Consider the following 13,073-nt stretch of genomic DNA (forward strand, 5'->3'; position numbering starts at 1 on the left):
AGTGGAGAAGCAATTACAGAAGCCAGAACTCCCAGTTTCTGCATCCTATAGTGATCCTGAGCCCATAGTCCCAGACTCATAAAGAATAAGAGAGCTTCCAATGGAGCATAAAGAATAGGAAAGCTTCCAATGGGATGCAGAACTTTGGTGGTGGTAATTGTGTGGAAATCAATACCTCTTATCATTCGGTCTTCTTGATAAAAAAAGGAAAGAAAAAGAAAGAAAGAAAGAGAGAAAGAGAGAAACAGAGAAAGAAAGAAAGAAAGAAAGAAAGAAAGAAAGAAAGAAAGAAAGAGAAAGAGAGGAAGAAAGAAAGAAAGAAAGAAAGAAAGGAAGAAAGAAAGAAAGAAGAGAAAGGAAGGAAGGAAGGAAGGAAGGAAGGAAGGAAGGAAGGAAGAAAGGAGAAAAGGAAAGGAAAGGAAAGGAAAAAGAAAGGGCTCCATCAGCACCCAATGAGAGAGAAGGAAAAGGAGAGGGACATATGGAGGTAGTTATGATGTCATGAGTGACTTAGAGGGAAAGAGAGAATTTAATCAGAAAAAAAGGAGGCAACTATGTATAATGTGGACAGATAGTTATAGAGAAGATGATTGGCCCATGTCTACAATTTTAGGAGAACTGTGGTGCACTGCAGTGGGAAAAGTGAAGATTCAGAACTGTGGTGGTGGGAATGGTGTGGATTCAAACCCCTGTCGACATATAATTCTGTAATATAAAAATATATTAAAAATTTAAAAAGAAAATTAAAAAGAAAAGAAAAGAAAAGGGAACATTCTAATGGAGGGAATGAGACACAGAATTCTGATGGAGGGAACTGTACGGAATTGTACCTCTGTTTATCTTACAATCTTGTTAGTCACTGTTAAATCACTAAGGAAAAATAAAAGAAAATATCCTTTAAAGACTCATGTCCAACAATAAAAAAGACAAAACCAAAACAAACCAATGGGATTACATAAAACTGAAAAGCTTCTGCATAGCAAAACAAACTAACACCCAAAAATAAAGACACCCTAAAGAATGGGAGAAGATCAGCCTAATGCAGATAAAGGACTAATAACCCAAATACATAAGGAACTCACTAAACTTAGCAACAACAACAACAACAAAGTTCAAGCCCCCAGCTCCCCAACTGCAGGGGGGCCGCTTCACAGGCGGCAAAGCAGGTCTGCAAGTGTCTATCTTTCTCTCCCCCTCTGTCTTCCCCTCCTCTCCATTTCTCTCTGTCCTAACAAGGATGACATTAATAACAACAACAACAAAAATAATAATGACATCATTAACAACAACAACAACAACAAAAAAACAGCAACAAAAAGGGAAAATAAAATATAAAATAAAAATTAAAAACAAAAACAAGCAACTCCATTAGAAAATGGGGTGAAGACATAGAAACTTCACAGAATAGAGCCAAAAATCCAACAGTCACGTGAAAGTGCTCAGAGTTAATTATCAAAATAAGTCAACAATGAGATACCAATTTACAGCTCTGAGATGCAGGGCTAGCCTGAGGGTGTTTCCTCCCGACACGTGCTCTCCGGGTTGGAGAGAATTCGACTGGAGGCAACCTAGGCTGCTGCTTACTCAGCGATGCAACTCAGCCAACTTCGCTGACGCTTACTCAGCAGGAGAGGAACCAGGAATTCTTGTGGCTGAGTGGGAACGCAATGCAATGCTGCCTTTATTCATCTGCCTTTTTAACCTTCCAAGGCGGAAATGGCAAGCCAGAAAAGGATATACGTAGTAGAGTGGGTAGAGAGAAGGAAAGCTTCCATCTAACCAGTGGGGATTAAACCAATGCCCTGCATGCAAGGTGGGTCTTCAGTTGTTGCAAAGGTTCTAGATAGTGGGGATTAAACCTCTGCCGCAAGCAGGTCTCAGACAAAACAATGATTATGTAAACAGACCACAGCATTAAGCAATGCAGGGGGCCTGGCATAATAACCAACAAGTCAACAATAAGATACCAATTTACTGCTCTGAGAATATCAAACATTATAAAGGACAGAAACAACAAATGTTAAAGAGGGTGGGGGGGAACCATTTCATCCTGTGGTGCCTCACTGAAGTGTATCGGGCAGCATTTTAAAGAGATGCTGAGTTACACTGAAATTCTGGCCCACTTGTAATCAGAATAAAGTTAATTTTGTAATTACATAAAGAGAAAGTTAATAAAGGTCACCAGAATAAAGTATTTTGATGAGTCAGCAAAATAAATGAACGGACACTGATTGCCCTTGGAATTGAGAACAGAAGCACAACAGGAAGCATTTGAAAAATCAGAATATTTTCAAAATCTGTTCATGACTTGTTACTTAAAGTTGGAAATTGGAAGGCAATGAGCAAAAAATAACCACAACAAATCTCATTGTACACAAAAATAAAATCATGACGTTTACTGGACCAGAGGAGAGGGTGGATTTGCATTCCAGGGTGAGAAAACACAACAGGAAATAAAGTGTTCTGAACCTGGGTAAGAGGAATTATTAGTGAGTTCAGAGTAGAATGCTAAGGAGAGGAAGAAATGGAGGTATCTAGAATACAGCAAAGACAAAAACTACTTTCAAAATTTTCCTATAAATGTACATAACCATTTCTGTTTAAACGTGAAATTCATATTTCCAGAGATACAATGTTATTAAACTGAAGACTAACTACCACTTAGATACCAAATACTAAATTAATTTGTCTCATGTATAAACAACAGTACTAATAAACATCATTCTCAGGCTGGAAGGTTGCTCTGCAGTGGACTGCAGAGAGTTGCATGCCTGAGGGTCCAAGTTTGATGCACTTAACCACTGATAAACACTTAACAATTTATTTAACCACTTATAACTTACTTAACCACTGATAAACAGTGAGTGAAATTATAAAACCCTAGTACTCACTGAATGTCTCTAATAAAAAAAATTAAATTGGGCTAACAAGATTCACTTGGGAAATGTGCTTACTTTGCATGACCCAGGCTTGAGACTGGCCCACACATAACTGAAAGAAGCTTCAGTGTTATGGCCTTTTTTTCCCGTCTCTGTCTTTCTATCTGAAAAAAAGAGCTGGTGGTCTGGAGCTGTGAAACCCAAGTGACTGAAAAGGGGAGGGGGGGGGAGAAGGAAGATAAAACAACCATCAGTGTAAATCATTTAGATTACTTTCTATCAACAATTGAGAAGACAGCATAAATAATGTTAAATGCTAAAGTTCAAATGCCAAATTTACAATGTATTAACATTTTTAACTGACATGGGGGGGTGAGGAGAGACTTACAAGATGGCTTATCCTGACAGAACAATAGCCTTGTCATGTGCACAACCCAGATTCAAGAACATGTTGATGGAAGCTGCAGAGCTGTGGTGTTTTTCCCTCTCTTCCTCTACAGAGCTATTTTTTCTTTCTGTAAATATTTTTATTTATCTATTAGATAGAGACAGAGAGAAATCAAGAGTGAAGAGGGAAAGAGGGAAGGAGAGAGAAAGAGAAAGACAAATGCAGCACTGCTTCACTGCTCAAGAGGCTTGCTCCACTGCAAGTGGGAAAGTCCTTGGCATTGTAACATGTGCACTTAATCAGGTGTGCCACCACCAGCCCCTTCCTTCTACTTCTACTTCTACTTCTACTTCTACTTCTACTTCTACTTCTACTTCTACTTCTACTTCTACTTCTACTTCTACTTCTACTTCTACTTCTACTTGAAGAAGTCATTTCAGAGCTGAGAAGTCCTGGTAACTAACTGACTTGGAGGGGGGTGTCACCTTTTGTCTTTTAAGCATTGCAGGCTACCTCCAACATTCAGGATAAACTCAGGATTCCTAGGAATTGTGAATTTCATTCTTTTTTTATATTTTATTTTTGAGAGAGATGCAGACAGAGAGAGACACAGAGCGAAACACCAGAGCACTGCTCAGCTCTGGCTTATGGTAGTGTGGGGCACTGAACCTGGGACTTTGGAGCCTCAGGCATGAGAGTCTCTTTGCATAACCATTATGCTACCCCCCCCATGTATTTCATTCTTAAATAACTAAGGTTTTTACGTTTGCAATACTGCATCTCATAGCAAGAATTAGTGCAAATAGTATAGCTATAAGACAGATTTTCAAAAAATTAATGTAAAAATGGGGTAGAAGGTATTGAAAAAACAGCGAATTCCAAAAGTTTGAAATAAGGTAACTCTAGTTTTTTAAAATGAAAATCTGACATAAGATGAATGGATGTTCCTGGAAATCTATGTGCAGCACACCTTTACATAATGTCTGTTTTCTTTTTTATTTTTTTAATTTTATTTATTTATTAGATAGAGACAGAGAAATTGAGATGGGATGAGAAGATAGAGAGGGAGAGACAGACACCTGCAGCCCTACTTCACCACTCGTGAAGCTTTCCCCCTGCAGATGGGGACCAGGGGCTTGAACCTGTGTCCTTGTGCACTGTAATGTGTGCGCTTAACCAGGTGTGCCACCACATGGTCCCTATACATGTCTGTTTTCTATTACTATATTAAAGAAAAATTGCTTTGGTACCTTGAAGAATGTGTACCAAGTATCATGCATTTGTAACTTGAAAACCTTTCTGAAAATTTTACTGCTAATTAAATAAACAGATGTTTTTACTCATGTAGCAACATTTTGTCAAATCAATTAAGTTAAAATAAAGAATCCTTTGTGAAAATTACTAATGCAAAAGTAGATATTCTTTAAAAAGTTATCTATATGACTGGAACTGATGGCAATTGTTGAATTTCTGAGGATCATTCCCTCCCTCTTACACTTTCTAACCTCTAATCACTTGTCCATGGAGAGGCTGCATTCTTTCTTCAATCTTTTATCTATCATCCTCCTATTAGATGGCGTGTGTGTGTGTGTGTGCGTGTGCGTGTGCGTGTGTGTATTAGTTAAAATGCCAGCAGGGTTATCGATGGGGATCTTATGCCTACAGGACAAATCCACTGCCCCTGGTGGCCAGACTTTTCTTTCTTTCTTTCTTTCTTTCTTTCTTTCTTTCTTTCTTTCTTTCTTTCTCTCTTTCTTCCTCTATCTTTTATAATGATAGTGTTAAAGAAATTCAGCGGGCTAGGGGGGTGAGTGGGGAAAAAAAGAAACACAGCTGCAGCTTGAACCCTTGTGAAGCTCCCCCTGAAGGTGGAGACCATGGACATGTAACCTGGGTCCTTACACATGGTAATGTGTACATTAAACAAGGTGTGCCACCACCCAGCTGAAGACAACATATATTTAGAACTCATGTTTCCAACATCATGAAAACCTGATGAAAAAAAATCACTTAAGATGCCTAATGATTAAATTAAATACAAGGTTACTAATCAAATAAACCTTTCTGCACAGTACAAGTCTCTCAGACAAGGTAGGGAGACAATAAGCACTCACAAAACTTAGTAACACAGGTCGTTAATGTGAATAAAGTCAGTCTTATGATTTATTCATTACTTATTTCCATTTAAAGTGCATTTGCAAAAATGATCCTGTCAGAAAAATTACTATCAAAACTGAGACTGTCATTCCACATCAAGGACATTTCAGAATGGAAAAATGAAGGTCTACTCTTCAGGGCCACTTCCCTGAGGAGAACCAGAATGCCTGGAACACTATGCATTTAGGGAAAGTCCAGGATGTTCAGGTAATACACATCCTTAACTATTATTCCATTAACTTTTTAAAGCATTAAACCAAAACAAATTTATTGAAAAAGGAAATTATAAGCACTTACTTGTTTCTGACATTACTACCTGTGTTGACTAATTTTAAGAACCAAATTGAAACACAACATCTAAGACATTTGGTCAAGCTGGATGTTTATGTTAAGGCATCTTTTAGATATGATTAACATTTTAAAAAATGGAAAATCAAATTATTCTATATAATGTATAGAACCTCATCCAATAAGTAAAGGCCTCAGTTGAACAAAGAATGACCTTTCCCAAGCAAGAAGAAATAATCTTACCTGGCTGTCTTCAGATTTGAATGTCAACTCATTCTGTCTTCAGTCTACTGGTTTATTCCATTAGATTTATCTAGCCTAAGTTTGTATAATTATGTAGTCAATTCCTTCAATCAACCTCCCCCTTCCCTCTGTACACACACACACACACACACACACACACACACATACACACACCCTATTGATTCTTCTGTTGGAAAATTCTGGCAAGTTGTCAATAGAAGACAACATTTTGTGTTGAAAAGGGCACGTGGTTTATGTGAAAATCAACAATTTTAACTAAATCAACAATGGTTGTTGACTTTTAAGCCATATCCACATGGACACATACTGAGGGCAAGGGCAGACTACAGATTAAACTCTAAAATAAACAAACACTTGAACAAGTATTTAGGAACATCAAGGGTAATGAGTGCAGTCACATGCTAGATAGGGACAGAAGTTCTAGCAATGAAGACCCTTCTAGACCCCCAGACCATGTCATATGTGCCTATTCAACTGGTTGTTCATCTACATCTAGTTAAAAAATTGAAGTATGAGACAACAATAAATCTGGAAATTCTAGAACCTCAGGTGAAGAATAATGTGTAGGAAATTTTCATTAACAACAGCCCTTCTTTTTAATAAAGCATTTTGTGCTTTCACAGGGCTGGAGAGAAAGCATAATGGCTATAGAAAGAGCCTTTCAGGCTGGAGATACCAAAGGACTCAAGTTCAATACCCATCATCGCCATAAGCTACAGCTAAGCACTGATCTGGTAAAACAAATAAATAAATATAAATAAACATGCTTTTGTGGTGGCTGGGAGACTGCTCACCCAGTAGAGGACACACTTTATCATCCCTGAGGACAAAGGTTCAAGTCCCTGGCCACCACAAAAAAAAACTTCCAAATAATGGAGCAACACTATGGCATCTCTTCTTCTTTTTCTCCCTCTCTCCCCCTCCCTTCTTCTACTCTCCCTCTCTCCCCTTCTATCTAGCCCTCTCACTATAGAAAACAAGAGTCTACTGGGAAGGGAGGAACAGTGAAAGCATGTAGTTCCAGTGATAACCCTAGTAGAGATGCAATACTATTTAACTGATAATACTTAAGAATTCTCCAATAATCTAAAACTTTCAGTCTACTCATAAGGCTGCTTTGTACTCATCAAGACAGAAAAAAAAAAAAGTTTTTTAGGATGATGCATCCACAGGCAAAACTTACAGGCTGATTCACAAATTTTTCAGTTTTGAATTAAGCTATTTTATTCTTCCATAATACAGGATATAAAAGTTAATGGTAACAACTAAGAAAGCTAAAGTGGGTCTAGTATTTCAATAAAGTTTTCAATTCCCCATACAAAATTTTGCCAGAAGGGAAAAATCCTGGCAATTCCTCTGCCAATTTAGTTCAGGTTATTTTTGCATAGTAAAAGGAAGATAAATACCTTTAAATTGCTTGATCATGTTCTGATGGTTTTCTATGGCTTCCTTTAAGATCATTTCAGGATGGTCCATCTTCCACCGCCACTCAGTGCCCACTGGATTTGTGTGGTGCCTAGGGGAAAAAAAGGTAAAAGTTCTAAAATAATGTATATGTCAGGGCCAAAACACTAAAAGACCAACACAATCTTGAAAAGAGAAAACAAAAATATAGTATTCATAATACCCAATGCTGAAATATTTACAATCCCACAGTAATCCAGACAGTATGCCATGCATCAAGATAAAGCATATAGATCAAGGACTGAACACACTGAGATATCAAAAATATGTCCACACACATATACAGTTAATTGACTGGCTCACAAAGGTGCAAAGGCAATTCAAAAAAGAGAACTATTTTTCAAAAATGATGCTGGAGTCATCAGCTACCATGAGAGAGTGAGAGCAGAGAGAGAAAGAGAGAGGACACATGTGCATCAAGGTATGGACAGCTATGACATTAATTCATGTACCCTATATTATAATGCACTGAGGAAATGATATATTTATTTCTCTCCCCCACACAGAGTGACAGTCATTTACCACCTCAAACTAATCCCAAAAATAGATCAAATTCAAGTTGAAGACCCTTCTAGAAAATGCATAACCAATATTTTTCTGAAGTGTCAAAGCCATGAAAGACAAGTAAAACTAAGGAAATATCACAGACTGAAATGAACTAAGTATACACTATGGCAACTGAATGCAATATGTGGTATCATTATAGACTCGATCCTAAACCAGGAAAAGGACATTTAAAAAAAAACAAACTGGCAAGCTATAAGTATTGTGCAGTTAAATTAACAGTATTGTATAAATGCCAATTTCATGGTTTTGATCACTGTTTATTGTTAATGGAAAATGCTAATTTTAAAGGAAGATGAGTGACGGGCATCTTAAAATATCTATATCTAGACTATGTTAATTCTACCAATCCAAGAACATGGGATATCCTTCCATTTCTTTGAATAGTAACTCATAATTTTCAGCATACAAGTCTTTCATTTCTTCTGCTAAGTTCATTCCTAGATGTTTGTTATTTTTGCTGCTATAGTGAATGGGATCAACTTCTGAATTTCTTCTTCTTTTTTTTTTTTATATTATTTTTGTTTATTCCCTTTTGTTGCCCTTGTTGTTTTATTGTTGTAGTTATTATTGTTGTTGTTGTTGTTGTTGGATAGGACAGAGAGAAATGGAGAGGGGAGGGGAAGACAGAGAGGAGGAGAGAAAGATAGACACCTGCAGACCTGCTTCACCGCCTGTGAAGCGACCCCTGCAGGTGGGGAGCCGGGGTTCGAACCGGGATCCTTCTGCCGGTCTCTGTGCTTTGCGCCACCTGCGCTTAGCCCGCTGTGCTACAGCCCGACTCCCTGAATTTCTTCTTCTGACTTAGTGTTTACATAGAGAAATGGCAATGATTTTGTTTATTAATTTTGTAACCTGCCACCTTTATATATTGTTTAATAATTTATTTATTTATTTATTTTTTAAATCAGAGCACTGCTCAGCTCTGGTTTATAGTGGTGCTGGGGATTGAACCTGGAACTCTGGAGCCTTGGGCATGAGAGTCTTTGAGTACCATTATGTTATCTACCCCTGCCCTACTGCTGGATTCTTTAAGATTTTCTATGTATACTATCATATCATGTGCAAATAGTAACAGTTTGACTTTTTCTCTTCCACCCTTCTGATTAATTCCTTTCTCTTGAATTATTAGTATAGCTAGTACTTCCAACAGTGATAATGGGTAACCTTGATCTATGGAAATGCTTCTCACCACTGAGTATGATGCTAACTGAGGTTTCCTGTAAATTCAACTAGATTTAAAAAATGCTCATATATACCTTCTATTATTTTATCTTTGATCATGAAAAGGTGTTGGGTCTTTGTCAAAGGCTTTCTCTACAACTACTGAAATAATCATGTGGTTTTTCTGGTTTTCCTTTTGTTGATGTAGTGAATCACATTTACTGATTTGTATATATAGAACCAACCTCACATTCCTGGGGGAAAATCCCATTTGGTCATGATGAACAATCTTTTTAATATACTGCTGTAGCTGGATGGCTAGAATATTGTTCAATATCATAGCATCTATATTCATCAGAGATATTGGTCTGTAGTTTGGAAAACCTTAAAAATATATTGTCTCACATCTGAAAGAATGGCTTACATCAACAAAACAGGAAATGACAAGTGCCAGGAAGGTTGTGGAGAAAAGGGAATTCTGCTACATTGCTGGTGGGAATACAAACTGGCAAAGCCCCTTTTGCAAGACTGGATGGATAGTCCTAAACAAGTAAATGGAATTATCTTAGGATCCAGTAATACCACTCTTAAGCATTCATCCAATAGACACTAAAACACTAATTAGAAGGGACATATGCACCTCTGTGTTCATAGCTGCAGTATTCACAATAGCCAAAGAATGGAAGCAGCCTAGGAGCCAGGTGGTGGTACACCTGGTTGAGTGCACAAGGACCCAGACTCAAACCTCCAACCCCCAACTGCAGGGGTAAAGCTTCATAAACTGTGAAACAGTGCTGCAAGTGTCTCTGTCTCTCTCCCTCTTAATACCCCTTTCTTTTGTCTCTATCCAAAAATTAATTAATTAATTAATTAAAGACATAGAAAAAAAAAAGAGTGGAAGCATCCTAAATTACCATTAACACATGACTGCCTAAAGAAGTTATGGGATATATACTCCATGGAAGACTACTCTACACTCAAAAAAGATAGTGGGTCCTTTGGGACAAAATGAATAGAATTGGAGGTTATGCTTAATTTTATGCTTAATATTATGCTTAATGTAATAAGTAAAGAGAAGAAGGACTTGATGGTTTCACTCATAAGTGGAATCTAGAGATATGATTTACATGAACTTGCCAAAAAAAAAAAAAATCCAAGCAAAACAGAAGCAACTGTTTATAAGACTTTATGAGGACCATGGTGGGTGTTTTTGGGAGAGTGTGGAAACAAAATTATGGTGGTGGGTGTGGTGTGGAACTATACACTGTAATCTTACAATCTGTTAACATACTATAAATATCAAATCAAAAAATTATTTTAAAAAAAGTATTGTAGTAAGTCTTCTTTAAAGATATTGCAGAGACATTTCTAAAATCACCTAGGCCTGGACTATTGCAGGAAGGCTCTGATAACTGTTTAAATGTCTTTGAGTGTGATTACTCTATTCATATCTTCTGTTTCCTCCTGGTTCAGTGTGGGAAAGTTATAAACTAGAAACTCTTCCATCTCTTTCAGGTTCTCTAGTTTGGTGGCACAGAACTGTTCTTAGAAGACTCACATGATACTTTTGATTCCTGCAGTGTTTGTTGTGACATCTCATCTCATCTCTCATATACAATCTGATTTACTTGTATCTTCCTCTTCTTTTTCTTTGATGAGCCTGGCCAAGGATTTGTTTACCCTTTCAAGGAACCAGTACTATAGAGAACTGTCTGGCATTAGAAAACAGACACAGTAAACAGTGTAGTAGAATAGAAACCCCATAAATGACCTCCCACAAATACAGACATCTTAATTTTTTTTACAAAGGGGTCCAAAATATTAAAGGGAGAAAGCAGAGTCTCTGACCAGGTAGTGGCACATCTTCATTGAGTACACAGATATTATGTGTTGGTATGCTTCTAATTCTGCTTCTAAAAACCCCTTCTGTTTCATTTGGTTTAATCCCCCCTGCTTAACACTGTATTCTATTTACATAACCACTGTATTCTATTTACATAACCACTGCAGGGCACTGATTTAATCCCCACTGGTTCATGATGTGTTTTTGCTCCGCCCCCTCTCCTTGTCACACCCTGATTTTCACCAGTCATTTTTCTCTCCACCCTCTCTACATCACATCCTGTTTACACCCTACTTGGTAAGTATATATAAAGACAGCATTGTTCGTTTGAGTTTTTAGTTTTAGTTTAGTTTAGCTCGGCTTAGATTGTGCTGCGTCCAGCATGAATAAAGAGATACTGCCTACAGCTCAACCATGAGTCCCTGGTCATCTGTCTCCCGTCAGTGAAGCTCAGTCTGACAATTATGTACAAGGACCTGGGGTCGAGACACCCTCCCCTCCTGCAGGGTGGGGCAGGGAGGTGGAGGGGCGCTTCAGAAGCAGTGAAGCAGGTCTGCAAGTGTCTTTCTCTCTACTTCTCCATCTTCACCCCCCTCCCAATTACTCTCTGTTCTATCAAATAAAATAGAAGGGGGGGGGGGTCAGGCGTTAGCAAAGTGGGTTAAGCGCACATGATGCAAAGCACAAGGACCGGCGCTAAGGATCCCGGTTTGAACCCCTGGCTCCCCACCTGCAGCAGAGTCGCTTCACAGGCTGTGAAGCAGATTTGCAGGTGTCTATCTTTCTCTACCTGTCTCTATCCTCCCCTCCTCTCTCTATTTCTCTATGTCATATCCAACAACAACGACAACAATAACAACTACAACAATAAAACAAGGGCAACAAAAGGGAATAAATAAACATTAAAATTAAAAAAATAATTAGAAAGGGAGGGGGAGGAAACAATGACTGTCAGTGAATTCCTCATACAAGCAATAAGTCCCAACAATAACCTTGGTGGTGGTAATCATAATCATAATATCCTTTCAACAAGCTGTGCTGGAGAAATTGGATTAAAACATGCAGAAGAATGTCATCTTCACTTCATCTTCACTGGAGCTAAAGGAATTATGTCAAGTAAGATAAGCCAGGAAAAGAATGCATATGGGGGAGTCGGCTGGTAGCAAAGCGGGTTAAGCACAGGTGGCACAAAGCACAAGGACTGGCGTAAGGATCTTGGTTAAAGGCCCCTGCTGTGGGTCGCTTCACTGTCGGTGAAGCAGGTCTGCAGGTGTCTATCTTTCTCTCTCCCTCTCTGTCTTCCCATCCTCTCTCCATTTCTCTCTGGCCTATCCAACAACAATAACTACAACAATAAAACAAAGGCAACAAAAGGGAATAAATAAATATTTAAAAAGACGACATCAATAACAACCATAACTACAACAACAATTAAAAATAACAAGGGCAACAAAAGGGAAAATAAATATATATTTAAAAATTTTTTTTTTAAGAATGGATATGGGATGATCTCACTTATGGACAGAAATTGAGTAGTTACAGAAAGAGGAAACACAAAGTAAAACTTGGATGTGGTGTACTACACCAAGGGAAAGGACTCTGGGGGGACAGGGAGAGGGAAAAGGAGAGGGAGAGGGGGGAGGGGGGAGAGAGAGGGAGGGGAGAGGGAGAGTGGGGAGAGGGAGAGGGAGAGGGAGAGAGAGGGCATTAGGTCTTGGTAAATGATGGCCTAAACTGAGAGTGAGAGTGTTTTACAGAACCAAGTATGGCAAGATAGGAAACTATCTATGTGCTATAAATCATTATTAACCTCCCAACTAAAAATAAACTAACAAAAAAACCTCTATAACTGTATCTATGTGCCATAAATCATTATTAACTTCCCAACTAAAAACAAACTAACAAAAAAACCTCTATAAATCCTCTACAGTCTGTTATAGAAGGGTTTCATTCTTTCAAATGTTAAAATATTATTAGGAAAACAGGAATAAGTATTTATATTCAAATATAGAAGTATAAATTCGTGTAACCTGTGTCCAAAATAAATAAAATGTAAACACTT

At 38.0% G+C, this 13,073-nt stretch overlaps 1 protein-coding gene across 7 annotated transcripts in view; it reads right to left on the reverse strand.

Annotated features, from left to right (window-relative positions):
* LOC103114034 (S-adenosyl-L-methionine-dependent tRNA 4-demethylwyosine synthase TYW1) overlaps positions 1-13,073 on the reverse strand; it is a 230,545-nt gene that overhangs the window by 97,137 nt on the left and 120,335 nt on the right. For all 7 annotated transcript variants that reach the window (XM_060173557.1, XM_060173555.1, XM_060173556.1 and 4 more), the window contains one exon: positions 7,383-7,492. In XM_060173557.1, coding sequence (XP_060029540.1) covers positions 7,383-7,492 — 110 coding nt within the window. The remainder of the gene's footprint in view (positions 1-7,382; positions 7,493-13,073) is intronic.

The sequence above is a fragment of the Erinaceus europaeus genome, chromosome 15, assembly GCF_950295315.1.
Source record: "Erinaceus europaeus chromosome 15, mEriEur2.1, whole genome shotgun sequence".
Classification (NCBI taxonomy): domain Eukaryota; kingdom Metazoa; phylum Chordata; class Mammalia; order Eulipotyphla; family Erinaceidae; genus Erinaceus; species Erinaceus europaeus.